The sequence below is a fragment of the Prunus mume genome, linkage group LG3 (genome assembly GCF_029339155.1).
Source record: "Prunus mume cultivar Tortuosa linkage group LG3, ASM2933915v1, whole genome shotgun sequence".
NCBI lineage: Eukaryota > Viridiplantae > Streptophyta > Magnoliopsida > Rosales > Rosaceae > Prunus > Prunus mume.
This window is the reverse complement of record NC_142700.1, coordinates 20,038,265-20,064,837: the sequence shown is the minus strand read 5'-3', so window position 1 is coordinate 20,064,837 and position 26,573 is coordinate 20,038,265. Positions and strand designations below refer to the sequence as shown.

The 26,573-nt window shown below is 35.8% G+C and overlaps 4 protein-coding genes and 2 pseudogenes across 9 annotated transcripts; 3 read left to right on the top strand and 3 right to left on the bottom strand.

The window, feature by feature from the left end:
• Window positions 1-3,444: 3,444 nt before the first annotated feature.
• On the bottom strand, window positions 3,445-4,968 carry LOC103342723 (two-pore potassium channel 1-like; annotated as a pseudogene). The gene is made up of 2 exons (XR_016125132.1): window positions 3,927-4,968; window positions 3,445-3,820 (listed from the first exon to the last, which is right to left on the bottom strand). The product of XR_016125132.1 is annotated as a two-pore potassium channel 1-like (transcript).
• Window positions 4,969-5,822: 854 nt separating this feature from the next.
• LOC148919048 (meiotic recombination protein SPO11-1-like) lies at window positions 5,823-9,538 on the top strand. 4 transcript variants are annotated; one of them, XM_089049474.1, is made up of 15 exons: window positions 5,823-5,890; window positions 6,000-6,099; window positions 6,311-6,384; window positions 6,626-6,727; window positions 7,063-7,136; window positions 7,331-7,347; window positions 7,656-7,725; window positions 7,834-7,870; window positions 8,049-8,096; window positions 8,197-8,255; window positions 8,358-8,389; window positions 8,476-8,581; window positions 8,777-8,897; window positions 8,984-9,047; window positions 9,125-9,538. In XM_089049474.1, the coding sequence occupies exons 1-15, from the start codon at window positions 5,845-5,847 to the stop codon at window positions 9,249-9,251; spliced, it is 1,077 nt and encodes a 358-aa protein (XP_088905600.1). In that variant the 5' UTR covers window positions 5,823-5,844; the 3' UTR covers window positions 9,252-9,538. The 4 variants fall into 4 exon arrangements, with proteins under 4 accessions (XP_088905600.1, XP_088905601.1, XP_088905602.1 ...); XM_089049476.1 differs by having other exon boundaries at window positions 5,854-5,890; window positions 6,000-6,220; window positions 9,125-9,537; XM_089049475.1 differs by lacking the exon at window positions 6,626-6,727.
• A 1,264-nt stretch (window positions 9,539-10,802) lies between these two features.
• LOC103342725 (uncharacterized) lies at window positions 10,803-11,749 on the top strand. Its single transcript, XM_008246364.2, has 2 exons — window positions 10,803-10,927; window positions 11,045-11,749. The coding sequence occupies exons 1-2, from the start codon at window positions 10,816-10,818 to the stop codon at window positions 11,563-11,565; spliced, it is 633 nt and encodes a 210-aa protein (XP_008244586.2). The 5' UTR covers window positions 10,803-10,815; the 3' UTR covers window positions 11,566-11,749.
• Window positions 11,750-13,893: 2,144 nt separating this feature from the next.
• Window positions 13,894-14,856, bottom strand: LOC148919047 (uncharacterized; annotated as a pseudogene).
• A 2,229-nt stretch (window positions 14,857-17,085) lies between these two features.
• Window positions 17,086-21,986, top strand: TIM50 (Haloacid dehalogenase-like hydrolase (HAD) superfamily protein). Its single transcript, XM_008246367.3, has 10 exons — window positions 17,086-17,562; window positions 17,955-18,046; window positions 19,067-19,103; window positions 19,651-19,712; window positions 19,846-19,959; window positions 20,232-20,336; window positions 20,420-20,518; window positions 20,895-21,051; window positions 21,185-21,287; window positions 21,612-21,986. The coding sequence occupies exons 1-10, from the start codon at window positions 17,286-17,288 to the stop codon at window positions 21,655-21,657; spliced, it is 1,092 nt and encodes a 363-aa protein (XP_008244589.1). The 5' UTR covers window positions 17,086-17,285; the 3' UTR covers window positions 21,658-21,986.
• A 390-nt stretch (window positions 21,987-22,376) lies between these two features.
• Window positions 22,377-26,236, bottom strand: LOC103342728 (uncharacterized). 2 transcript variants are annotated; one of them, XM_008246368.3, is made up of 9 exons: window positions 26,059-26,236; window positions 25,208-25,335; window positions 25,011-25,127; window positions 24,247-24,440; window positions 24,061-24,166; window positions 23,791-23,941; window positions 23,500-23,639; window positions 22,984-23,150; window positions 22,377-22,905 (listed from the first exon to the last, which is right to left on the bottom strand). In XM_008246368.3, the coding sequence occupies exons 2-9, from the start codon at window positions 25,266-25,268 to the stop codon at window positions 22,612-22,614; spliced, it is 1,230 nt and encodes a 409-aa protein (XP_008244590.2). In that variant the 5' UTR covers window positions 25,269-25,335; window positions 26,059-26,236; the 3' UTR covers window positions 22,377-22,611. The 2 variants fall into 2 exon arrangements, with proteins under 2 accessions (XP_008244590.2, XP_088904526.1); XM_089048400.1 differs by lacking the exon at window positions 26,059-26,236 and adding an exon at window positions 25,972-25,996.
• Window positions 26,237-26,573: the final 337 nt, after the last annotated feature.

Below are 26,573 nucleotides of genomic sequence, written 5' to 3'. Positions count from 1 at the left end.
TTTGAAAAATCTTTCCATAATTGAAGCATGAATATGGACTAAATTTAAATTGAAACAAGTATGAATATCTTCTCAAACTTATAAACCGAAACAAATTGAGCATTCAATTCATAGCAATATATTAATCAAACCAATAGAGAATCTTGATGAATTATTTTTGCATATGTCAAACTGTAATTTGCAGGAAGTAGGAAGACCTTCTTCTAGGGAAAGAGGGAAGCTGTGTCCTTATTGATTGATGCAAGAATGCAATATATAATTATGATAATAATTCTAATCCTTTTGGGAATGGGTAGAGTATGGTTGTAGGAAATTTGGCTTGTAAATAAGGCCTATTTGGTGACATAGTTCTTTGGCTGTTGGGTATGGCCCATGTGGTAAAGTACTTTTAGCTTAGAGGAAATTGGGCTACATACTAGTACTTTTTTTTTTGATAAAATTTCAGTGGGGGCTAGTGACTGCATTGGTCCCCACGTGCTTCTACCCCTACTTATGATATCATTGGTGGAAATGAATGAGTCACATATTCCCTTATGATATCATTGGTGGAAATGAATTAGTCATTTATTCCCTTAATATTCTAATATGTACTTTTGTAGCCTCCTATAAATTTCCTTGCTTCAATCATTCATTCCAATTCTTTAGAATATATTTCTAACATGTAGTAGTGTTTTGAGAGAGAGAGAGAGAGAGAGAGAGAGAGAGAGAGAGAGAGAGAGAGTTTGTCTTGCAAGATTTTATAATTATCATTATCATGGTGAGTGGGTTATGTAATGTGTTATAAAGTTCTTATTTTGTGATAAATGTGAAAATCATGGATTTATTCGATTTACAAATCTATCTCTATTTTTAAGTCAAGCATGTCTAATTTGTACAATATTTCACACAATATATATTATTGGGAGTTTTTGTGAAGTACGTACTATTGATAGAACATGAGAACTTCAGTGACTGGGTATCCGAAGAATAAATGTACTGGACAAGGACATACGGCAGTGAGGCCGAAAGGGGTCACGTGCCAGGTACAATTTGTGAATGATGACCAAGATATAAAGTAATGATGTGATATGATTTGGATTGTGTATCTTTTTATTATATTTTCTAGAGTGTGTAAAATGGCATTGCTTGACTGACATACTACATAATTTACGCACTGAGCAGTGGTTTGCTCATCCCTAACCTATTTTGTTTTTCAGATCAATTAGTGGGCGATACAAGACTAAATCGGAGAAGTTGGATTAGTTTAGAATGATAAAGTTTTATTTATATTTTGTACCCTTGTAAGATTATTATTATTTTTATAAGGGAAATGTATTTTAACCAAATTTTCACTCTAGCCAACTTAGCTAAGCCCAAAATGATATAAGTGAGAGGGAGAGGAGAAAAAAATTGCCCCTTGTTCATTAGGGGAGGAGTGGACTAGATTGGACTACACTAGCAAAATGCCTACATTTCATTCGCAATTAAGACATAATATGAATATTGTTGTATAACTTGGAGGATGAATGATGACTATTCATAAGAGGTTGATGACTAAACTTACCCCTCATAATCCCACCATTTTCAAGAGGATTAGAGGGGAATGAGGATTAGTCATCAACCTCTTATAGATAGTCCCACAATAATTTTTGTTTGACATCTGAGCAAAGCTAAAATATCGATAGTATCGAAGAACTATTGAGGATATTATCATTTTTCGGGTTAATGATATTTTGGAACATATCCATACACATATCGAATAAATATCGATAATATCAAAAATATCGATGTCTATAATTTCTCTCACACTTCAATAATATTTGGCCAAAATATCGACAATATTGAGACTATTGAGATGATGATGACAATGAAAAATTTGAAGAGTTATTTACACTAACACCTTCTGAGGTTTCTTGTGTTTTCAGAAAACCCCCTCAAGTCTGAAAAATTACACGAACACCCCCTGAGGTTTCAGTTTGTTTTCACAAAACCCCTTTTCGTTGATTGTTTGTCCAAAAATTGATGATTTAATTATAAAAAAAACTTATGCAAATGACAAAATTAACGTCAATGAAGTATATGCAATCTCAAAGGTCAACTTTGTCATTTGGAGAAATTTTTTTTTGGTATAAAATCATCAATCTTTGGATGAAAAATCAATGAAAAGAGTTTTGTGAAAACAATTTAAAACCTCACGGTGTTGTAATTTATAAAACCTTAGGATGTTCTTGTAGTTTATAAAACCTTAAGGAGTTTTGTGAAAAAGCCGAAAATCTTAGGGTGTTAGAGTAAATAACTCAAATTTGAACCTTACAGGAACTCTATGTGGTATTAAGTCACTCATGTATCATACCATGCAGGATATGAAGTGTAAAATATTTTTGTAAATCATTATAAATAAATGATTATGGTGTGTTTAATATTCTTTCATTAATTATTACATATTTTCTACACTTGCAGTGTTTGTGAGCTCGCTATATAATCAATTTAAATTAGTTAACCCATCATGCAATGTATTTCCTTCCAATTTTTTGTGATAAAGTAATAGATAATTGACTAAAAAAACATCATCCAAAGTTTCAAGGAATTTTTTCATGTTTTTCTTATCATTTCCGTGGTTTTTATTCAATTTTTATCAATATCAATAATATACCGATATTCCATTGAATTTCCCATGTTTTTGGACTACCTATATTTCCGAAACCATTGATATTTGGGTAAATTACTCAAATGGTCCCCAAGCTTATACCTGATTTACATTTTGGTCCTCAATTAAATTATTCATTCAAATGTTCTATCAACTCTATATTATTCGCTCTAGTGGTCCTACCATATAATTTTTTGTTAGATTTAACCAAATTTTAGGGTAAATAATGACTAATTTGCCCTCATATTTAATGGAAATATTGACAGAATGTAACGGTAGGACCAATGGAGCGACTAATATAGAGTTGATGGACCATTTTAACGAATAATTTAATTGAATGACCAAAATGTAAATCGAGTATAAGTTTGAGGACCATTTGAGTAATTTATCCTTGATATTTTAAACCTTGCATCTGAGTGAGGCATTGCTTTGATGTGCTTGCTGCTGGGCTCAGATCCACCATATAACGCCAAATCCAAATTTGAATCTGGGCCATAGGAAGTGTCTTGCCTAGCCCAACTCAAAGAGAACAGATCCTTTCCTTTCCTTTCAAGTTAAAATCTAAATGCAGAAGCATATAACATTGTATAAGTAACATCATAATCTCTCGCAATAAAAAAAGATTTATTCCGATTTGATGAATCACTTTCTTTAGGTTGCTAGAAAAGTCCTATTTTACAATCTGATGAAGGAGCAAAAATTTGTGTGTCCACTAGATGTCGCTGACAAGTGAAGCCTTTCGTGGTCATGGAAATGCAAAATTTCAATGCTAGCAATTGTCATTGTGCAATTTGATTTCACACATTGCATCAATCCAGTACCAAAATGAACGATGATCACTAAAATGCTTTGATTTTAACCAAAGTGTTCATAGGGAAGAGCTATATTGGGAGTGTTTCTGATATGGCCTTGTGTATAAAGATTTATATCACAGAAAGGGTAAGCAAACATACATAACACAAACTAACAGGAAACTTTTGAGAATACTCAACATTTCCAGGTAAACGTGAAACCACAGCAAAATCCCAGAGTTACTTTTCTGTTTGAGGTGGTTGAGCAAGCATTATATCTGATGTCGACAAGGTCCCTGACTTATCAACGTCGAGATCATCGAATTCCTCCATCACAAGTCTAATATCTTCTTGGCTAATCTTCCCCATCTCTTTGAGCTTATATATGATAAATTCAGCAGCCCTATGAAAAAAAAGGACAAGAAAGAGAATGGAAAGTTTGTTATGAAACCATCAGCAAATTAGAATTCAGAAATAAGCCCAGAAAAAAAAAATCACAATCCACATACCCAACAACCCCATCACCATCAAGATCAGCTACCTCCAAATCTACATTTGTCATCCTACGAGAAAGAACCCACTTGACCAATGCCCTTTGCCTGTTCTGGGCGTTTAGCTCAGCAACGTAGAGGAGAAACTGAGCTAAACAAATGGTACTTGTCAATATCCAGAATATTGCAAAAACACGCCCTGCTCGAGTTGAAAAGCTCTTATCTCCATACCCCAGGGTTGTGATGGTAGAACAAACGCAATAAAATGCATCTACAAGGTCCAATTTCTCAACAGTAGCTAGGAAGATTGTGCCAGCAATTATGATTACCGAAAGAAGGATAAAGGCCACAATGCATTTGTACCTCAAACTGTTAGTCTCAACATCTTTAAGAACTTCAATACAACCTACTTTTTGATGCATATGTAAGGCTTTATCAAGAAATATTTCCTGCTTTGCAACCAAGTAGTCGACTGCTTTGCTCAAGATCAACGCAACAAGAGCCATTCCTGTGAAGACAAAAGCACAAGCCAGTAGTTTCGAAAGAATGCTGTTTGGCACTAGGTCTCCATATCCAACAGTGGTCATTGTCACAATACATAAATAAACAGCATCAAGAACTCCATTTGTCTTCTCTCCCTTGATCTGGTTCCTGACGAGGTAGAAGCAGATAGTTCCTATGCCTAAGTAGACAGCCAAGAATAGAGCTACTTTCTGAAAATTCGGGCGTAAATTTTGAAGATATGGATTCAGTAACTGGAACTGAGCCAGTGTCGGTTGTCTTTAAGGGTACATACTCTGCAAGAGGAGCACTTTTGCAACGGCGATATGTTCTACTCTTCATAGGATTCTTTTGCTTTGTTTGAGGTGAAGGATCTCCTAGTGCTGAAATCAAAGGTTCCCTCACATCATCCATAGCCATTAGGATTTCAGCAAATTAGAAGACTTGCAAAGCCAAACAGTTTAGGCGGGTTGCGAAAGATAGCACACCAGTTCGAAATGAAAACCTTAAGCTGAGTGAGGGTTGTTGCTGCTCTCAGACCAACTGACATAACTAACTCTGTTTCAAGTATCAAGTTAGTTCAGAGAGAAAACTCACCAGCCACCAGAATAATTAAGCTGCATCTTCAAATTCTGCTTCTCAATTCTTCACACGTCTGGAAGATCTCAGTCTGGAAGTCCAAGCCTCTCAACTGTGTTTGATCTGTGTGCGACGTGTAGGACGATGGGCCACAACATGTGGAGGAGGCACCGTCATTAATACACCAACGCACGGTTTTTCATCATAATATATCTCATTCACTCACTCATCATATGCTCACCAAAGTCTTCTATTCTCTATTTAGAATTTCACAAAACTTCCATCAAGAAGAGTAAATGACTTTGTTGAATAAAAGACGTGAGCTTTTAATCTTATGGGTGGATAAAGGTTGGTCGGTCACATTCTCTTTATTGAATCCAATTGCTACCTTTAGCATTTGTTCAATTAGCTCATATTTTCCCAGTTTACAATTGCTACTGATTTAGGGCATGTTTACTTTCGGAAGTCATGAATTGGGCAATTGAAGAATTTGAGAATAAGGAATTGGAATCGGATTAACTACTCTCCCTAGTTGATATGATTTCTAGTTTAGAGGGTATCTGATTATGAATTTTACCATAGAATAAGTAATTGGAATGATTCCGATACCAATTACAAATTCATTATCCCCTTATTCTTAAGTTCCCCGATTTCTTGAAAGTAAACATGACATTAGTTTCTACACCAGAACCAAGTTTAAAAGGCCCAAGTTTGACAAACACATAAGTTCATTAAGTTCTATTCCTTACCAAGCGGATCTAAACTGACCCGGCCCACAAGCAAGCCTATAAATACCCAGAAATCATTTTAAAAGAATCTCCATTAACGCAAGAATTATGGAGGGAAAGCACTCAAGATGGAGCTCCAGCCTCGGCCTTGCGATTTGCTAAGAAAAATCAGAGGTCCTCGTCAATTTATATACTGTAAACCAATTCGAAATCAATTTCTTCAAGTAGAAGCTAATTTATAGTTTCTCATTTATTTTTTTTGTTAAATTTTTTTGGAGCGCAGAATTAACTCGAGCTATAGTTGAAGATCTCAGCAATGGACGGTCTCCGGAGATTCTCATCGATCGCTTCAGAAATTACTGCACGAAGCCCGATTCGAATTGGTTAAATGCTAAGCTTTCTTTCTCGATTTTAGTTGATCGTTCAGATTTTCCTGGTTTTTCTCAGCAACCAAACAAGCACCACAGAGTTCTTAATGTGTTCAGTATTCTTTTTTTTCTTTGGGTGCGATATTCCGGGAAAATTAATAATTATTTCGTAGATTGGGTAGTAATTAATAATTAGTTATCCAAACTGGTACATTGTTATGCGCAGTTACTGTAGCTCTGATTTGCCAATTTTGAAGGAGACTCTCACACTTCGAAGGGAAAGCCATTTGCGTAGATTGGGTAGGTTACGTTGCGCTTGGTATGGTATTTAACTTTTCATGTAGTGCAGCTTAGATTTTGTTTTTCGTTTTTTAACAATACACAGACTACTTTTTTCAAAATGAGCTGAAATAAGTGTTCATCTTCCATTTTTGATTGGCAGCCTAAGGACATAACAGACAATTGAACTCTATCATAAATGTACAAGAGATTTATGTAATGCACGAATTACTGATTACCCGGTTCCCCGAATCTGTTTCAGATGTTTTGCTTAGGGTTCTAGTAATTGTTCAGCAACTTCTGCAAGAAAATAGACATGGGTCTAAGAGAGATATCTATTACATGCACCCTTCTGTATTTTCAGGTGAATCTGAGTTACTTTTCATTTCCAATGTCAAAGAATAAATCCTTAGTATATGGGCTGTACGATATAGTTTGTTATAAGACCTTGAACTTGGATTATGATAAATGTTATTCTTCTTTTTACACGAATTAAACCTTGGTAAAAATGCATTGTATTTTTCAAATTATCATGGGCATAGAAATTGAGGCCTACTGATTTGTGGTAAGATAATATGAGAACATATGGTATATTTGATTAGATGTGATATTTTCTAATGGGAAATTCTTGATGCATTATGTCCATGGTCTCTCCTCTCCAAGTAATTAGTAATATTCTCTGCTTAATTTACAATGCAGATCAGTCAATTGTAGACCGTGCGATCAATGACATATGCATCCTTATGCAGTGTAGTCGTCACAATCTGAACGTGGTGGGTACTCTTATATCGGCCTTATCAAATTTATAGCTATTTATATATAGTAATGTGCTCCAACGTGTTATGTATGATTAGTAAAAGTAGTAGTATTCTTTAGACTCTTGAAATTGCCACATGAGCTTCAAATAATTTATAAGGCCGCATACAGCATTTGGGGTATTTACTTCATGTTGCCTTCCTTTTGGCAGGTGTCTGTAGGAAAAGGGTATGCATGAAAATTTCGCTTGATTTTCGAAGACAAGAAGATAATGGCATACATTGCTGCTTGATTTTTCATAAAAATGACTTGTGCCAATCATCATTTACATTTACATTTGTGTATTTTTGGTCCGTTGAATACATTGTTATTCTTGGGGCTTGCACCTGTTAGTTCAGTATGGTTCAACTTTCCTTACAATATTGGTAAAATTGTTCAAATGTTTATGGTACTTTTTCGTTGAGTTGATATCACTGTGATCATGGTTTAAGTATTGTCAACTCATACTGATAATTAATGTTTTTATCTCATTATAGGTTGGTAATGGGCTGGTTAAGGTTCTCAGAAGCTGGAAACATGTTTGATTGCATAAATAGGCCAAACACTGTAAGAATGGAACATGTTTTTTAAAAAACAATGATTTGATGACATCTTCTGCATAATCGTATTTTTATTGTGTCTGAACTTAAACATCTGCATCTGGTTCATGTACAGGCCTTTCCTGTTCCCATTCATGTTGAAGAGGTCAAAGGTATTCAGATGATAACTAGGAGAGAACTAATTAAAATATTAAAATTTTCTTGTTTAAAATCAATGGATATTCAAATTCGATAATGTAAACTTTACAAGTTCATTGGTAATTACATAATCAACCCTAAGTGTCATTTGAAGTCCAAAAACATGCTCAAATCATTAATTCTAACCTGCAGATATTGTTAGTGTAGCAAAATACATACTTGTTGTGGAGAAAGAATCAGGTAATTGCTCTTTTTGTTAGCAACCCTGGTGCTTTAGCTGGATATCATTTGATTTTGATGTGTGTTTCTATGAACAAACCATTATTCGTATTCTGTATAGTTTTTCAACGATTGGCAAATGACCAGTTCTGCAACACAAACCACTGCATCGTTATCACTGTAAGCATACACCCTTGTTTTTGGTCAAATAACTCTCATTGATCCTTGAAACAGCTTTTATTAAACTTTTTTGTTGGTGTGCTATTTTTGTTTTCTTCACAGGGACGTGGATATCCTGATATTTCCACAAGAAGGTAACAGAGTGCCTTGCCTTGTCTGTTTGCACTTTATTTTCCCTTTTGTCTATATACTTTACATACTTTTCATTTATGTTTGCCAGGTTTTTGGGGCTTCTTGTTGATACTTTGCATCTCCCTACCTATTGCTTGGTAGACTGTGATCCGTACGGTTTTGACATCCTGTCCACATATCGGTTTGGTTCTATGGTTAGGCTTCCAGATCACTCTATGAACTTGTTATCTATAGTTTACGAACTTAAATAACATGTGAACTACCTAGGAAGACTGCAAATATTGAGGATTGAGAACTGCTGAATAAGTCGATTCTTTTGTAGACTGCTCATATAGTGTAATGTAAATAAAGTTACAATCCAATTTTAACCCACTCTTTTGTGATGTAAGCAACTGGCCTATGATGCAAAATTTCTACGGGTCCCTGAGATACTCTGGCTTGGAGGCTTCCTTTTGGACTCAGAGAAGTACCAACTTCCACAACAGTGTCTCCTTCCCTTGACAGCACAAGGTGAGTGAGAGATATGGTGCTTCATTTACATTGGCATTACTATTTCTTTTAGTAACATTAAATAAGGTTCCTTATAACCATGCCAGACAAGAGGAAAACGGAAGCCATGTTACGTAGATGCTACTTACAAAGAGAAGTGCCAGAGTGGAGGTAAGACTCTGTTAGCTTTCTTATTTCATCCATCATATGACTGGATTAAGTAACTTGAAGTAGTTTTGTCCTTTTAGATTGGAACTACAATTGATGCTGGAAAGAGGAGTGAAATTTGAGTTAGAAGCGTTGTCTGTGCATGAACTTAACTTTTTGTCGGCGGTGTACATACCATCTAAAATTGAAGGTGGAGTCTACATCTAACATCTTCTACATCTGTTCTTGTTACCTTATAGGAGAAAAAAAAATTTAGGATTTCTGCAAAGCATAATCCACATTTTCATTGCAAAACCATTGTATAGGGGAGAGAATTTGATTAAATGTCAGTTAATCGCACCCGAATCTCTGTTTTTCCTTATTTTCCCCCCCTCTTTCTCGTGAGGCGCAAAAATGGGGGACATCCAGAGACTAATTGTCATGTTGAATGTTGATCCTCCAGAATTGTGTCTTTAATGTGATGAAATCTGAGGGCCATGAGTCTTATTAAACTTGAGTTAACTTTGAAAAAAAATTCAAGGGCCCAAATTTAAATTCAACGGTCAAAGTGATAATTAATTCACGAAAATTTTATTCCAAAACAAATTGAAGAAGGCTAAATCGCTTCTGCCAAAACTATCAAATTTTCCTTTACAGAGGTGGGTTGTACCGTGCACTTGGGCCAACCATTCCTAACTCATATATTAAGAAAAGGTTTTCCAACTCCTTAAACTTATACCTGAGTCAATTTAGTCTTCGATTTTTGTTTTGGAGTCAATTTGGTCATCAAACTCTCTCAATTGTGACATTTGAGTTTTTCCGTCACATTCTCTATTTGAGAGTTAAAACGATCAATTTGAAAACTCATCTCCTCCTCTCCCCTCTCCTAACCCTCCAATCAACCACGGCCATACCATGCAACTCACTTCGAGACCAAATTGAAATTCGGGTATAAGTTCATGCAACATTGCGATATAAAAAAAACCATAAAGAAATTACAATACCTTTTTCCCGGAAAAAGAAGAAGTGAAATTACTTTTTTGGTATTTCCTCGATATTTATCTTCTTTTTAATTCATTTGACTTTTGCCTTGCTTTCATAATTGCAGAGATAGAGAGAGATTCTCTTAAAAGCATGAAGAAAGTGAGCATAGCTGGAATTTGTGACGAATTTACAAAGACAACTGTCCTATATTCACACTTATATTTTCTCAATCAAAATTAAGAAGTAAAAGTCGAAAAGTAAAATTAATGTAACTTATATTTGGGAATTCGTCCACCATTACGTGCTGGAAACAGTAATTTCACAACTGGACATAATATTTCGTCCCAATCAAAATTACAAGGAATATCGAGAAGAGAGATTTTAGGAATTAATTGCGAATGTGACAGCCAAAATACAACTACAAAATATACAAATACTAGTAATTATCTCAACGAAAATTAATTTATAAATGATGACACAGAAAAAAGTCAAGGTCTATACGAACCTTTCAAGCAAAGCTGCAAGAACCCATTGCAGAAATTTTATCAGAATTTGCTCTCATGGATTCTTCCATTGCACAAATGGTTAGACTAGAATCCTTACAATACTTTGTTTTTATTTATTTGATATGGTAAGTACAAGCGATGGGGTTGGAGGTTTATACAAATATCCGTTGGGTGTCTGGTTTCGAACCTCTTCCCACATGGATGGAGAGGTGGAAGAGCTCAACCAACTATTATACCCACTGACTGTTTTTATTTATTTATAATCATAGTGGGGGTTATAAATTTTATTCTTGGTATATCTCATGGCATTTGATATATTTTATTTCATTCTTTTGCAGACTTGTGTTCTGAAAGTGAACATCAAATGTAAAGCATGCAAGACAAAGATCTATGATGTCTTGCAGAACATCTATGGTATTTTCCCTTTTTCGTCTCTCTTATTTCTTATTTTTCTAGAAAATAAATGGTTTTGCTACTGCATATCTTCTATTTTTATTAAGGATTTGTTACTTATATTTTTTTGAAATTTAGGTGTCTATAAAATTGACATAGATGCAGAGCAAGGGACAGTGAAAGTTTCAGGGAAAGTAAATCCAAGTACACTTCTAATGGTGCTTGATGGGTCAGGGAAACATGCAGACCTAAAAAGTCTTACGTTTGATGGTGAGGTCAAGGAGGGCTACGATTGTTTTGGACAAGATGGATATGGATATGGACATGAACATGGATATGGATATGGACATGGATATAACCCTTATGCGGTGCAACCTTATTATCCCTGTCCACCATTTGGAGGGATTGATTATTATGATCCAAGTCGTCTCATAATGATGCCATTGTCGCCGCCGCCGCCGCCACCGTTACAATTACCATCAACATCGTCGTCAGTTCCACAGCAATCTCAGCCACTACAATTACAATCACAATCGCAATCATTGCCACCACAACCACCAGCACTTCCGCAGCCGGTAATGCTACAAAGAGGGTGCCCAAATCAGAGGCCAGCTCGGGTAAAAAGTCTATATGCGTTATCATGTAAGGTGCTGGAATAAGTCTAGGTTGGTATAGAGCTGAATGTCTATTAATTAGCAAAGTGTTTTCTTGGTGATGACATGCGCATTATGTAAATACTCAATTTGAAGTTGTGTTTATTTCCTTCAACTTTCATGTTAGAAGGATTTTTGTCCAAAGTTGTGAATTTTGTTACACCAAATTAATGTGACAGTGTTTCATTCGTTCAAACTTTAAGTGCACTCTGAACTTTAACACGTGTATTGCTAATTAATTGGCGAACAAATTTGATGGCTCTATGTAACAAACGATGAGCATAAAAAAAATCTTCACTTGGATCTCTACTCAAGAATACTAGGTCACTTGGGTATCAATTAAAGGCCAAAAGGGGTCAATCAAATATAATTTTCTTTCATTAGTGCTTTGAAGGCAATGTGTTTGATAAAATGCCTCAACACAAGACGAATTTTTCTACGGATAAATGATATTGCATTTAACCTGCACGAGGACACAGAGCTTCTTCATCTTGCCACTATGTAGAGTTTTAAGAAATTGATAAATTTAGATGTCATTTTAGGCATAGTTTATTTGGATTTAGATGCCTGACAAATTTTATGAATGTATCCCTTTGGTTTTAGGTGAAACTCTCTTAACAAAAAAATAATCTTTAAGTTGTGCGTGTGTGTGTAAGAAATTCTCCTCCCCTATAGTTTAGACTATCGCTTGTACTGAAAAAAAAAAAAAAAACTTTTAAGCTTAGGTGCTACAAGTGCTAACATATCTCTCTGACTTTCATTGATTGGTATATGGAATGTGAGAATCAAACAAATAAGTTGAGATTTAACTTCATCCTGAAGGAAGGAAGGACCCATATGATACATCATTTATGAAGAAACTGCTTTGTTGATGGAATAAGGGGTGAAAATGAAGGCTCCTGAGTTTCCAACCACTTCAGTGTAAAGACTACAGGGATTCTTCCAGCCACCTGTACTTAAAACAACACTAGCAGAATACAAAATCAATCCCTTTCAGAAATGGAAACAAGATTCTGTGGCTTTTTTATGCACTAGTTTTATCCAAACACCTGCCAAATGGTTTGGAATTTGAAATCCTACTGATCAGGAACTTGACATGTGTAAGTCTGATTTTGTTCAGAACTTCAGAGAGGGCTACAAAATTATCCCACCTGAAATGAATTTGGATGTTCTGGGGAAGTGAATGCTGGGTATCATGAAGTCATGTCACATCTAGTAATATTGGATAAAATGTTTCTTAAGGGCATGGGTTACCTACAGGCTAGAGATGCCAAAATTCTTATATGCTATTCCTTCTTTCTTTTGCTTTTTGACCACTTACCTTTGTATGCTAACTTTTACCTTTTTACTAATTTTCATCTGAGCAAATTAATTAGAAGGCTCTTAAGTGGTAAAATCATCACCCCATATATATAGATAAACTACAATATCCCTCCACGTGAGGGGCACATGATACGTTTTTATAAAAAAAAAGTGAACAAAACTTGACCTAGGTAGTTGCACCACTTTATAGAGATTAGGTGATTAATAGTAATTGTGTACATATTTTTTTTTTTTAGTACAAGCGATGGGGAGGGGATTTTTTACAAACACGCACCAAACAATATGTCATGAGATCTCTGATTTGCAAGCTAAGATCTTTTTCCACTGAGCTAAACTCAATTGGCCGTGCATATACTTAAAAGTTCATGTGGTATTCCTATAAATTTCATAATAATGGAACCATGTCACATCTTAGAGTTTTGACTTTATTCTCCTTCTGGATACCTCTTCCATGTTGCCAAAATTTGGTAAGATTAATACTTGCAACATGATTTCTTAACGGCACCAGGTACCTATAGGCTATAGATGCCTAAACTCATATATGCTATTATTCCTTCTTTCTTTATCTTTTTGGCCACTTTGCTACTACCTTTGTATGCTACTTTGACCTTTTCACTAATTTCATCTTAGCAAATTAATCACAAGGATCTTAAGTGGTAAAGCCAGTGAGACAATTAGACAGATTGCTTTGTGATTAGGGATTGTTACATTTTATCCTGATAGCAACAATGAACAAAATTATTTGGATTGACATGATCATGACAGAGCTAGGGATTCAGTGTTTCATCACCTCTGTCAATTCTCCAAGAACACAACAAATGTAAGTTTGTCAAATTCCCACCAAACAAAAAGATTGTGAGTCAATGGGGCCCAGCCAACCATAAACTCCAACAGGGCAAGTGTATATCTAATTGTCATTATGAAATATTTGAAGCTTGCAGCAGTCGCTTTTATATGAATCTCTGCTTCAAAGCACCGTTTTCATATAGTTATTATGCACTCAAAAGAAGGTAGAAAATAAAATCTTTTACTAATTAACATCTATAAATACATAATACACAACTAATTAACATAATGAAAATTAATTATGAATGAGTAAAAAAAGGAAGTATTTCCCACAAATATACTGATTAAAACACTAATTAAACCATGATTAGTTGTCTTTGTGCTTCAATCCTTAGTTCTTCCTTCATTCTTCTAATGAAATCTTCAAATTTCTTGTTTAGTTCTTCAGTGCTAGTACTGGACATTCCATTTCCATCTTCATCTTCTTCAGCAAGTGTTCCATTTTCTTCTTCTTCTTCTTCTTCTGAGACTATAAACTCGATTTCTGGCTTTTGTTCTTTTTGATCTTTATATTCTTCGGCTGCTTTCTCTACATCTGTTTCTACTTGGTTGATCAAAGACTCACTTTGTTGTCCTTTTACTGCAGCAACATGTTCTGCTGACTCCATACTTTCCACTTTAACATCTTCCTTCTGCAAAGCTGGTTCTTCAGTCTCTAGCATTGGCGATTCGAACCCGGAACCACCTTCTCTATGTTCTTGAAGGTGGTTTCATCATTAGTACGATGAGACTGGGACGGGGACCGGATTAAGCCAGAGCATTTTGCAAGGACAACCAAGAGCAAATTGCAGATGAGGAACATGCAGTTCTTGTCAATGGTGTGGGTGAAAAGCTGGTAAGGGAATGTGGAGAAGTAGAAGTTGAGGGAATGGAGGCATGAAAGCAAAGATGAGTTGGGAATGCAGAAAGTAACCACAGAAACTGAAAGCAAAAACTTGGTAGCTTTTTCAGAAGCTGATTGTCTATGGAGTTGTACATGTAGTAACTATGAGTCAAGGTTTGTTGGTTTTGGCTATGGTACTCAGTTTGATCCATTTTCTCTCTCTATCTAGCTAGTTTTTAATTGCTAAAGAGGCAACTCTGGCAAATTGAGGAGGATATGGAAGGCAGAGGAGTTTGAAGGAGTCTTGGCAGCTTGTATCTACATATCAAAGTCATGGATTGGATTGGAGGGTTATATAGGTCAGGCTTCAAAGTAATTTTGGATGTGTGGGTGGTTTTCCAAAAATACCCTTGGATTGAGGATCCTTGAATAGTGTTCCTATGTGAGCAGTAGAAAATTGCCATTTGGAGACTTGAGATGGAGAGGATGTTGACATGTTATTTTCTAGACTATTTTGAACTTTCTAGCTGTCACCCCATTCAGGCATCAGGTAAGAGTAATCTTGATGTTCACCAATTTCAGATTTGACTTCTTTATGATGGAGGCAATCACTTGGGAGAGCTGGGACCAAAAAAGAGATCTGATAATTGATATTCAAGACTCTTTCTGTTCTATAACCAACCCTTGAAATATAGCATAATGTCATTGGCACAAGTAATGCTAGAGAATGGGACTAACTTATACAAATAGTTTACTACTAGTTTTTCTCTTTTCTAATCAATAGATCGAAGAAGATTCAAACTTAAAATCTCTTTCATCATTGGCAAGAAAAATATCATTGAATTAAGAAGCAGAGACAGACCCTTATATTGACATTCCCAATCCACCCAAATCAACCCCCCTTTCATGCATGACCATGCACTGCATGTCGGCAAGCATAAATTCCAGCACTTCACGCACCCTACACGTAAGGTAAATTTAGCCAATCTCATTTTGAATTCTAAGTCCGTCCTTCTCTAAGAAGCAAGTAATTAATTATTAGAAATATAGTTGGCAACATACAAATGTGTACAACTGCATGCTAATCTACATTTCTTTCCTACCACCAGGGAAGCCAAAACCAAGAGGGTGTGACATATAGCGGGTGAAAATTCTGCTTTGTATGGTTGTTGCTTGGAAAATCATAAGAAGAATAATAATGCTACACACACACACACACACTTGTGGTTGGTTTTGATTTGGGATGGTGTTCAATCCTTCATCTCTAAGCAAATATCATGCTCTTACTTCTCATAATAATGGAAGCTTTGATTTTAATGTAAGTTGTAACTTAAGAAAAGTTTAAGCAGTTTTCTCTCATAAATAATTAATTTACACGTAAACTTTTTATTATTTTTAAATAATTATATTACTTCATGACATGACATGTCAAAGATATATATATTCATAAAACTCTAATCACATATTAACCTTTGATTAGTTAGGCGCAAAAGAAGATCTGCAAATGCAGCGCACGGCTCCAAGTGATTTTGACCATCTTCATTATCTTCTTTACTTTTCTAAACCTTTTACTTTTAATGGGCACAACCCCAAACTTGTTTATCTTCCTAACAACAACCTTCTATGTAGTTTTATGCTTTCCCATAAAGGAGAAAAAGAGAAAAAAGAGAAGATTCTTTCTCACATTTCAGCGAGATTAGAAAAATCAAAATGGTATTTCATGTCAGGTTGTTGTTGGTCTAGGCAGGAAGACAAGGCCATGATTTTGCTGGTTAATAAAGCCATCACAACTTCTAATTCGGGGTTTTATCACAAGTGGCTCACTAAATATGATCCTTAATTTTTTTTGGTTTACGCATCAATTTGGTCAATATTGTTGTATAATTTTTGTTAAATTTGGTTATGTTACCAACTTTAAGTGGGAGCTTTTATGAAAATATAGCTTATTTGAGTCCTTCAACTCATGTCTTTGCTCAAAATGGTCATATTATGTCCGGTTAGAATTTTACATTTGAGTTCCATTAAAGAGAGGACATAGCCTTATTGAGCAAAATACGTGAGATTTAGTTTTTTCATAGCTGAGATGTTGTATTTTAATAAAAATAACGCTTTAAGTTGGTGATGTGCCGTCACGTGATCAAATTAAAAGAATATTTTGATTGAATGTGACGAAAGGGACCAAACTGATGTGTGGACAAAAAGAAATTTGGACAAAATCGACGTTTAGGATAACATTGACGTGGAGATCAAGAGAATGGCGATGACATTAATCGAATTTTATGGTTAAAGACTAAAATGATGCGTTTAAGTTTAAGATAATTCCGGGACTAGTGCTGCAGTGACATATTAAGACGATAGTTCCATCTTTTTAGTCGGATGAGGAAGAATAGTTCAAAAGTTAAATGGAATAAAATAGAGTCCGGTTATCATTTCTTAATAAAAACATGGAAACAAAAATTTGGAAAAAAGAAAATAATAATAAAAATATATTTGGAAAAGAAAGAAATAAGTCGGCTGCCAAACAGAGAGTTTCTTGACTAAACTAGAAACCAATCACTACAAACAACCGACATCCAAACACCCCTCCGTATTAACCCTTGAAAGTTCAAAACAATTCCAATACCCAAACACCCCCTGTGTCTCTCTGTCTTTCCCTTTCAGTCTCTCTCTTTGCGCAAAACCCTATTAACCCCAAACAGGCGATCACAAGCAAAACCTCTCTAAAACCCTAAAAATGTCTTCGATACTGCTTCGATCCCGTTTAGTCTCCCGGTTGTTAAAGCGTAATCGACGCCTATTCAGCTCCGATGTGGCTTCAACCCCTCCCAAAGAGCCGCTCATCGGGGCTCAAGCCCTAGTGTCCGATCTCTCACCTCCACCGCCACCACCGCCACCACCACCTAGCACTGAGGCTTCGAACGCGTCAAGTGGAAAAGCTTGGAACTTCCTCAAGTACTCGCTCATTGGCGCGATCACTGGAGCCACTGCCACTGTTGGTTATGCCTCCTATGGTATGAGCTGCGCTGATTTGGAAATGATGGTTTCTTTTTTGTTTGGTTTCTTTTTTTTTTGGGATTCGGAAGAAAACTTTGATGTGGGCTTTGGGTGAAAAGAACAAGAAAAGTTTGGTGTTGGGTGTTTTAGATTAATTCATGATGAAGAATTTTCATTTATAGCTGATTTTATAAACCAATGCAGAGTTGTAAGATTCGGGGTTTGATTTTGACTGTGAAATTTGGGTTTCTTCTTTTTTCTTGGCTTGTAGAAGCGAAATTTGATGTGGGTTTTGGCTAAACAGAAAAGCTTTGTGTTGGTAATATTGGCTTAATTGGTATTCTTGTGGGTCTTTATGTTTGTTGGTGAAAGAGGGAGAGTGAATTTTGGATTCGCATTTGTTTTGCAGCATACTCTGTGGATGAAATCGAGGAAAAGACAAAGGCTCTCCGGGCAGCACCTTCAAATATCAAGGTGGCAGATGATGCACCTGCTCTTGAGGTAAGTATGACTTGGAACTTTGTTTTACGAATGCAGTTACTTGGCTCTGGGAATGACTTGATATTTTTCTACATTTTTTGGCATGAAATGCTAACTATCAGGTTAGCTTTGCATAAAAATGATATCCGAGTAACTTGACCTGAAAAAGAGAGGGGAAGAGAAAGAACAAAATATAAGGCTTCTTTAGTTTCCCAAACTTTTTTGAAAAACTAGGGATTCAATCCAAAATTGAAGTTGTGTTTTAATATTTTTAATATTTCCAGACATGTGTCATATTGAATTCGAGAACTGTAAAACATGTTCGAGATGAGTTTCTGAGAAGAGTGAAAATAGGATATGCATTTAGTTCACATTGTTTCAGAAACAATTTCCTGTCAACTGCTTAATATTAAAATTCTTGACATGTATAGAGGATGACAGTCAACTGCTGTTAGTGTTTGGTCGACTGCCTTTGACCTGGTCAAGCTGGTTCAGTTGAAATTCAGGGGTATTTTGACCAAATACTTAAGCATGGCAGTGAGCTGGGGTTTTAGTCAAGGATGCATATTTTCAGAGTTTTCGGATAGAAGGTTATTGAAAATTGAAAAATTGACATTATTATTTTCAGGTACTGTGTTGTTTTCAAGATTGTATCCGAAAATTCATTTAGGAAAACCAGATAACCATGCCTTTATTTAGGATTCTTTTGTGTCTGTTGATTTTAAGAACAATGAATTGTATCCGCATATCCAGTTTTGGTATAAACAAACATTGTATGCTGTAGTTTGCATACATTGAGTCACTCATCACTAAATATTTTAGCAATTGTTAACCAGAGAAACTGTGTTTTAATCTATACGGAATATTCTGACCAAAAAAAAATTCACACAGAATAAAGACAAGTGTAGGTTGCATTAGTTTCCGTCATATGAAGTTGTGCGGCCTTTCTCATTATGATGCTTTATGTTATCTTATTACCTGTGTACTTGGAAGGGATGCAATTTCAATAGATTAACATTTTGTTTTTAATTTGTTCTGCAGAAATTTAAAAATCGGGTATACTCTTCTGCAATTACAGGTGGGTTCCTGAACTACACCTCTGTTGAGTAATAGCCATGCCTCACGCATTACATTTGTCTGCTACACAGTTTCAGCAGTTTTTCCAGTCTTTTTGTGAATTTTGACTGCTATTAATTCACTTTATGTTGGAGCTGGTTACGTAGAGGATGCATCAATTAACCTCAATTATCTTTTACTTTTATTTTATTGTGTAGTTCATGTATGTTAATTACTCAGCATATAGTAACTTTATCATGTTGGTGAACATCAGAAAATTACAAAAATACATATGTGAGCTTTTGATCCAACTCTTTATCACAGAGAAGTGTATTGTGTAGTGATGGTATATTGTAAAAAAAGTATATTGATGGTTAATAATTATTGTTTTGAAGTATATTGACCTTGCTCATTTGGTTGACACTTGTCACCTGATGGGCTTGATGTTTAGCAGCACATGACTTGATAATAGCAACTTTTTGCTTAGTACCACAAACAAGCCATCCTTTCTAATTATAGTTCTATTTGTTACCGACATTATGCTGATTCGTTTTTATCTTATATTTCAGTGCCTGCTAAAGCAGCCGAAGTTTATATTGATGCAAGGAGAACGATTGAAGAACAAATTCGAGTGTGTACTTTTCTCTCTTTTTTTTCTTTCTTTTTTCTCTTCTTTCAGTTTTGGTTCTCTGCTTCGGCAATCGGCACAGTGTAGCATCATCATTTTGATTTGTTTGACACAGTTTCTTGTTACTGTCATATAGGGTTATACTGAACCATATGCAGAGAAGCTTCTTCCAGATTTGCATCCCATGGAGCGACATGTTTTTACACTTGTTTTGGATCTCCAGGAGACATTACTTTACTCTTACTGGACGGTAAGGCTAGGACTGGAAAATGGTGGTTGTATCTCCTACTTGAAAAAATTCCTTCTTTCAGGATGGCAAGATTTGGCACGGTCTTAGAAGATGTAGTGGGTAGTCTTTTGTTTTTTTTGGTGATCTCATGACATCTTGGCAATGATCTTTTCCCACATTTTTCATGTCATGTAAAAGTGTTCTGCACTACAGTCCTCATGCCTTGAAAGTTCTTTTTGTTTCTTTTTTTTGGTGTGGATACTTGTACTCACGTTTCTTTTTGGCATGTAAAGCGAGAAAAGGGTTGGCAGACTATCAAAAGACCTGGAGTTGATGCTTTCTTGGAACATCTTGCTCAGTTTTATGAAATCATCGTGTATTCAGACTATTCTAATATGGTATTTCAATATTTCACATTACCATTCTTTCTCTTGGAAATTAATTAGACTAACAGAATCTAACTGTTTCTTGGTATATGTAGTATGTAGATCCTGTAATGGAGAGACTGGACACAAAGCATTGTGTAAGATATAGGCTAGGAAAGGCTGCCACTAAGTATCAGAATGGAAAACATTATAGGGTAAGTTGGTTGGGTACTTGTTTCATTAAATGATGTTCAATTCCATCTTTTCTGTACCTTTTTGATGTTTGACATCTTTGAATTGCTTCTTTTAGCATGGAATTATTTTATGTGATTGGTGAACCTTGCCTTTGCCAATCTCTTAATATTTCTTTCAGAAAATTTCCATATTAACTACAAGTTGCACAAACTGTCTGCTGCAACCAAAATGCTTACTCGCATCCCATGTCAAACCATGAAATAATTGATAAACTCCAATCTGTTTAATGATTCAAAAATTCTGTTCCTCTTAATTGGCTAATCCATCTGTAACAAATCTGGATCTGAATTTGACGTGTGTTTAGTAAAGCATATGAGGTGTAGTTTCTCTTGGCAGGACCTTTCCAAACTTAATAGAGATCCAAATAAAATCATCTATCTGAGTGCCCATGCACGAGAAAATAGCCTTCAGCCTGAAAATGGTGCCATCATAAAGCCATACAAGTATGAGATGGATGACACAGCCCTTGTGGATTTCATACCATTTCTTGAATGTAAGTCTGCAATTTTCATTTATTTTCTAGCACCAGTAGCTCTTGTATTATTTCTATTCATCATGTTTGTGTTAAATCAACTAATGTTTCTGAGAAATGCATTACCGCTTGCTTGTGCTTGGTTTTTGTGCAGTTGTCGCCCGTAATCCTCCAGCAGATATTAGGCAAGTATTAGCATCATATGAAGGGCGTGATATCCCTGCAGAGTTCATTAGGCGTTCTAAAGAGCATCAGAGGTAAAGTATATTCTTAATATGTGTGTGTTTATTAACCTTTGTTTTTTTCGAAATTTATAAGTCAGGCGACTGAGGAGCTGTTCTATTCTTGTTGATAATAAAAAATGCTTAGAAATCCCACCTTCCCCCTCTTTATAAAAAGAAAAAAAGAAAAAAAATTTGTTACGAGATTCTGAGATTCGCTGCACACACACATGCACAGGTGGCCTGGGTTTGTGATTCAGATTTTGTCCCAAACATGCTTGACCATCCATTTGTTATATACTTCATAATGTTACAAGTTGTCACAAATTCTTACTTTACAAAATTCGAATGACATTGTAGGCGAATGCAAGAACAGAAGCAGCAAGGTCGATTGTGGAGACGTTGAGGTCAGGAAGGAGACCGAGTCAGAATATTGTAAAGACTAGGTGATGTTTTCAAGTATAACTTCCAAGCTGGTTTTCCAGTCAGTGTTAGCTATCAAGCTCAAGCCAATTCCGGAGAAATTTTGAATTGATTATATAATTCTTTTGCGGCATATTAAATCTGATTGATCAGTTCAGTCTTTGGGCTGTTGACATCGTATTTTTGGCATCAATTTAGCTGAAATTTTGCTCACAGAAATTTATATTTTGTAATACCCTGAGAATAAATGATTCTGTAACTTGTTCGTCAAAAATTACTACCCTATTTTTTCGGTTCCCAACACCCTTTTTTGTTGATTGGTAAACGTGTATTTGGATAGAATAAGATCGGTTCACTTTTGGTTTGGTCACTATACCATCCATTCAGGTCTGTGCAAACAATATTTTGTCTCGAGTGATTAAAAATGTGTTCCAATTTCTGCCCTTGCACCGATCACCCTTCGTTTCTGGCAAAACAAATCTCAGCTTCCTTTCGACCATTGTTTTTGGGACCATTTTTCATTATACAAGAGATAGCCGAAACTACTCTACAGAGAAGGGGATTCGAATTTAGGTACAAACGAGCGGGCAACCTACATCTGCGTCTTCCTTTTGACAAACCATTTGTCAACTAAATTAACAAATAGATGAATTTTTGGGTTGATCTCGGGACTAGCTAGTAACGTTTTAGGTATAACAAGGATATATCAAGCCACTTGTGCTTTATAGAATCTCTCCAATGTTCATAAATGCAGCAAATTGGCATTGTATGTTAAGCCAGAAAACTATGTTAGCTCTCTGAATCACTAGCTAAACAACTAGTTACAGATGTATGGATGGTAAGTCGAAGAAATAAAAAAAGAAAACACACCCGGGAAGAGTGATGTATAAACAAGCGAATACAAAACATCTGCGTATCCTGCTATGTTAATTCATTCTCAGTCTCTCTTTGTCCGAGCAACATCAACAAGGTATTGATTCAAATTCTGACCAAATATTTTTGTAGAGAATGACTCCGTGACATGCATTCGAGCTTCCGTACCCATTCTCTGTGCCATCTGTGGGTCTTGAATGAGTTTAGCCATAGCCAAGGAGAATTCTCTTGAGTTACCCTCACAAAGAAATCCTGTTACGCCATTCTTAACTGTCTCTACAGGTCCCCCACTATTGCATGCAATAACAGGTTTGTGAGCCGCCATCGCTTCCAGAGGAACAATGCCAAAGTGTTCATCCTGCATTATTGAACACTGCATGTCAAATTTATTTCTTCACTACATCCAATCAATGGAACAAAATAAAGTAATTAGCACCTTTGGCGTATAAAGAACACATAGGCATTGGGAGAGAAGTGCATTTCTTTCAGCTGTCGAGCAAGATGTGATGAAGTTAACCTGACTAGACACTCCTTCCCTTTCCGCTAAACTTCTGAGCTCCTCCAAGTACTCAACATTTTCCTTCAAGCGCTTATCAAAACCACCTAAAACAAAGGACATGTATCAATTTTTTCATCCGTATGCGCAGTAACTCATGCACTCCTATCAATCAAAGTATGAAATGATGTTGCATTAATGTATCAATGTCAACTGGTAGGCATTCGAGTAGGCATTGGATCCTTTGGTATATGGCCCAAACAAATATCATCGAGAATTACCGAAAACAAGGACCAAGCATAACTAACCCGTAGCTTATATAGTAATTTAAAGTCCATTTTATTGTTTGCCTAGCTACATATATCCTATAAAATATTTTTTTTAAAAGGGATGTGTTACTAATTAGCATAAAACATGCTTCAATATACCCAGGCAGATACCTAAGTAGGAACTTGCCTGCAATTGTCAAGGAAGCTTCAGCCAGATTAAGGTCTTGAAGCACATCTCCTCCAAGGGTGCGAAGCATAGAAAAGGCTAAAATTGCCAAGTCTATATTCTTTTTCTTCTCAAAACGGTTGATGGACAGAAAATTCAACCTGCAACAAGGAAATAAACAAAGAAGAACAGAAACTGTAAATCACCAGATAAAATTCAAAGAAAAGTCATCAAAGAAATGGTTAGATATGGAATAATAAAAGCATGTCTAAAACAGTAAGGAACCAATAAATAAACAAACATGTTCGTTACTTGTAAGAATTGGTGGGTTCATCAAACTGATTCACATTGACAGCTGGGTAAAGAACAGCTGGCCGAACTCCTTGTGCATCCAGACGCCTGAAGGTCTTTGCAAACATAGATTCTGTAAATTTGCTATTAACAAGAATCTTATCTGCAATTCCTGCAGCAGTATCATTTAAAAAAATAATGTGGTAAGGAATAGTTGTATACACACAGCAAACTAAAGAGATGCAGTAGACACATCACATAAAACGATATAACCAAGAAATGGAATCAGACCAGTTGTCATTTCTTCTATGAAGTCTATAGGTTTTCTATATATCCTCCTTAGAATAGTTGTATGTTGAGCCAGCAATAAATCTGGAAAATGACAATAAAACAGAACCTGCACACAAAGATGCAACACATAAAACAACTATAAGAGCAAACACTGCTACATAACAATTACAAGATAGGTTCAAGCACCTTTGTTGACTTCTTCAGCTTCAGCAATGGGATGACAATAGAAACCTGATCTGCTAGTATCACATCGAATGATGGCCACATGACTAGCATACACAGAGCAACAAAAAGGCACCGTAGATATGCACACAAAGCATGAAGATGATAGAATATATGTCGGGGTAGGAAAGCACCATACACAGTCACAGGAAAGGTACCTGACAAACCAATAACATTAAACATCAAACTATGCACTGCTTTTGAATGATAGCTAATCAACACTAAACTGAGAACAGGTTCCCCAAAAAGGAAGCAGAAAGTATAAGTCACCTTCCAACTCTAAGGCCTAACACCCATCCGACTATTTAGTAGCACACACGTGCCATGAATTTCTCAAGGCAGGTTGTATTTCTAACCATGCTACTCCTAGAATACACACACCAAGACTAATTGAACCTGAAATCTTCCAGTATTTTACTGTGACTTATTTTCTTCCTCAATCAAAAGGATGCGTACAAAATTTTATCTTCTTGTGTATGTAAACTAGGTCATCATGTACATCTCTGATTTCAACTTTCAAATGGCATTACAATGCCTCTTTTTGCAACTTTATGTCAAAAGAAAACAATAGTATTCAGCAAAGAATATGGGCAAGAGTTTTAGTGATTGACGAACACGCTCCTATTTGATTTGTTGTGCCATACACACTCCAACACTAACTAAACCCCACCACATTTTCACAAATACCATGATTTCAAAGATAAATTTGAAGTACAAAAAAGGCACACCAGAAATAGTCTCCTCAAAACATCGATTTTTGTCGTGGTGCGCTGTGAAAACATGAACGTTATGCCCATGGGATGCGAGTTCCACAGCTGCATCAACCATTAGTCTTTCAGCTCCACCTGCACATACATTGCAACAATATAAGGCCAAAACAACTTCTTTACAATCTTCAATGATAACAAGAAGAAATAGAAATTACCTATACCCAGATCGGGATGAATAATAGCAATATTCAACTTTGAGCTTCCTTTCTTTGCCATTTTCCAACAAACGAAAGATTATCCAGTTCTTGGTAAATTCTCATTCAAGGAGAAGATTGGGTCAAAACTGGGTCCAGATGAGAGATAGGAAAATAGAAGTATCAGCATTACATGACATGAACTAGTGTAAAATTCACAAACATGGTGTCTCTATGAAATCAAATACAATATTGAAACAAGGCAGAATTAGCTTAAAAGACAAATAACCTATTCTTAAAATAAAGCATTGGTCGGCCTATCTACTAAGAGAACTGGACCTAGTCTAGTGCGAATGGAGGGAATCGTACGGTATTGCCCGGGTCATTTGGTGAATTTCCACTTATGAAATCTCACCTCACCAATCTCTTCTGATAATTTTATTTATTCTGTTGAAGCTATCCTTATTACGTTAACGATGAATAATCCCTTAATTATCTTTCATTTGTATCATAAATCCTCCCTCACTAGCCTAAAATTGCGGAATTTATCACACAATAAGTTGGGAGATCACCCGAACAAACTACAAGATTTAGCAGCAAAGAAACTGATTTACAAAGCAATTAGCTTTCTACACCCAAAGTAAATATAGAAATTACCAACTTCCAAAGGTTTTAAAAAAAATAAATAATAAAAACAATCAAAGAATTCGTAAAATTTCCAACCGACGCATATCAATTATGATCATGAAAATCGCCTAAATAATAAACTTAATGGATATATGCACATATATTACGAATCATTTGGGTCACAATCCTGAACTGGGCAAAGAGGAAAAGATGGAGAGTGCAGAAAAAGCCAAGCCTTGACTTACCAACTCTACTCGTGAGAGAGAGGAACATTTGCAGAGAGAGGAGACTGGGTTAGCCGTTATCTCGGTGACTTCGAACATTTTGTCGAGTTGAGCATAAATGGGGTTTTGGGTCGAGGTTTGGGTTGGGTACACTGAAAAACTCTTCCGCTCAAAGCCCGCCCAAAATGCTTATGCGAATGAGCTTGAGGTTTATTGAGTTCTGGCTTTTTGAATACAAGTGATAGTCACCCGTTTGGTTCGCTGAAAGTATTTGATGAAAAATAATTTTCCATGTCTTTTCTCAAGAGATGAGAAATAGAGATTCATTTCCCATGTTTGGTTTGTGTAGGAATGTAAAACAAAGTTCGAACATACGATTACTAGTATGCAAGCAATGGCGAATCTATGAATTTTTAAGGGGAGTGACAACATTTAAAAGGCTAAAAGTATGTGAGGGAAATCCAAGTGCAAGGAGTCAATGAACCCATCTACATTAGTCAACAAGAAAGAGAGAAACTTTGAATAAATAAAAGTGA

Bases quoted from the DNA above. Each gene is read 5' to 3' on its own strand.
- LOC103342725 (XM_008246364.2), top strand. From the start codon at position 10,816: ATGGCATTTGATATATTTTATTTCATTCTTTTGCAGACTTGTGTTCTG. The intron at 10,928-11,044 runs GTATTTTCCCTT...TTTGAAATTTAG, and splicing joins TGTCTTGCAGAACATCTATG to GTGTCTATAAAATTGACATA.
- LOC148919048 (XM_089049474.1), top strand. From the start codon at position 5,845: ATGGAGCTCCAGCCTCGGCCTTGCGATTTGCTAAGAAAAATCAGAG. The intron at 7,871-8,048 runs GTATTCAGATGA...TCTAACCTGCAG, and splicing joins TCATGTTGAAGAGGTCAAAG to ATATTGTTAGTGTAGCAAAA. The intron at 8,097-8,196 runs GTAATTGCTCTT...TATTCTGTATAG, and splicing joins TGTTGTGGAGAAAGAATCAG to TTTTTCAACGATTGGCAAAT.
- TIM50 (XM_008246367.3), top strand. From the start codon at position 17,286: ATGTCTTCGATACTGCTTCGATCCCGTTTAGTCTCCCGGTTGTTAAAG. The intron at 20,519-20,894 runs GTAAGTTGGTTG...TTCTCTTGGCAG, and splicing joins AGAATGGAAAACATTATAGG to GACCTTTCCAAACTTAATAG. The intron at 21,288-21,611 runs GTAAAGTATATT...ATGACATTGTAG, and splicing joins CGTTCTAAAGAGCATCAGAG to GCGAATGCAAGAACAGAAGC.
- LOC103342728 (XM_008246368.3), bottom strand. From the start codon at position 25,268: ATGGCAAAGAAAGGAAGCTCAAAGTTGAATATTGCTATTATTCATCCC. The intron at 24,167-24,246 runs GTGCTTGAACCT...CTTTGTGTGCAG, and splicing joins AGCTGAAGAAGTCAACAAAG to GTTCTGTTTTATTGTCATTT. The intron at 22,906-22,983 runs GTGCTAATTACT...TCAATAATGCAG, and splicing joins GTGTTCTTTATACGCCAAAG to GATGAACACTTTGGCATTGT.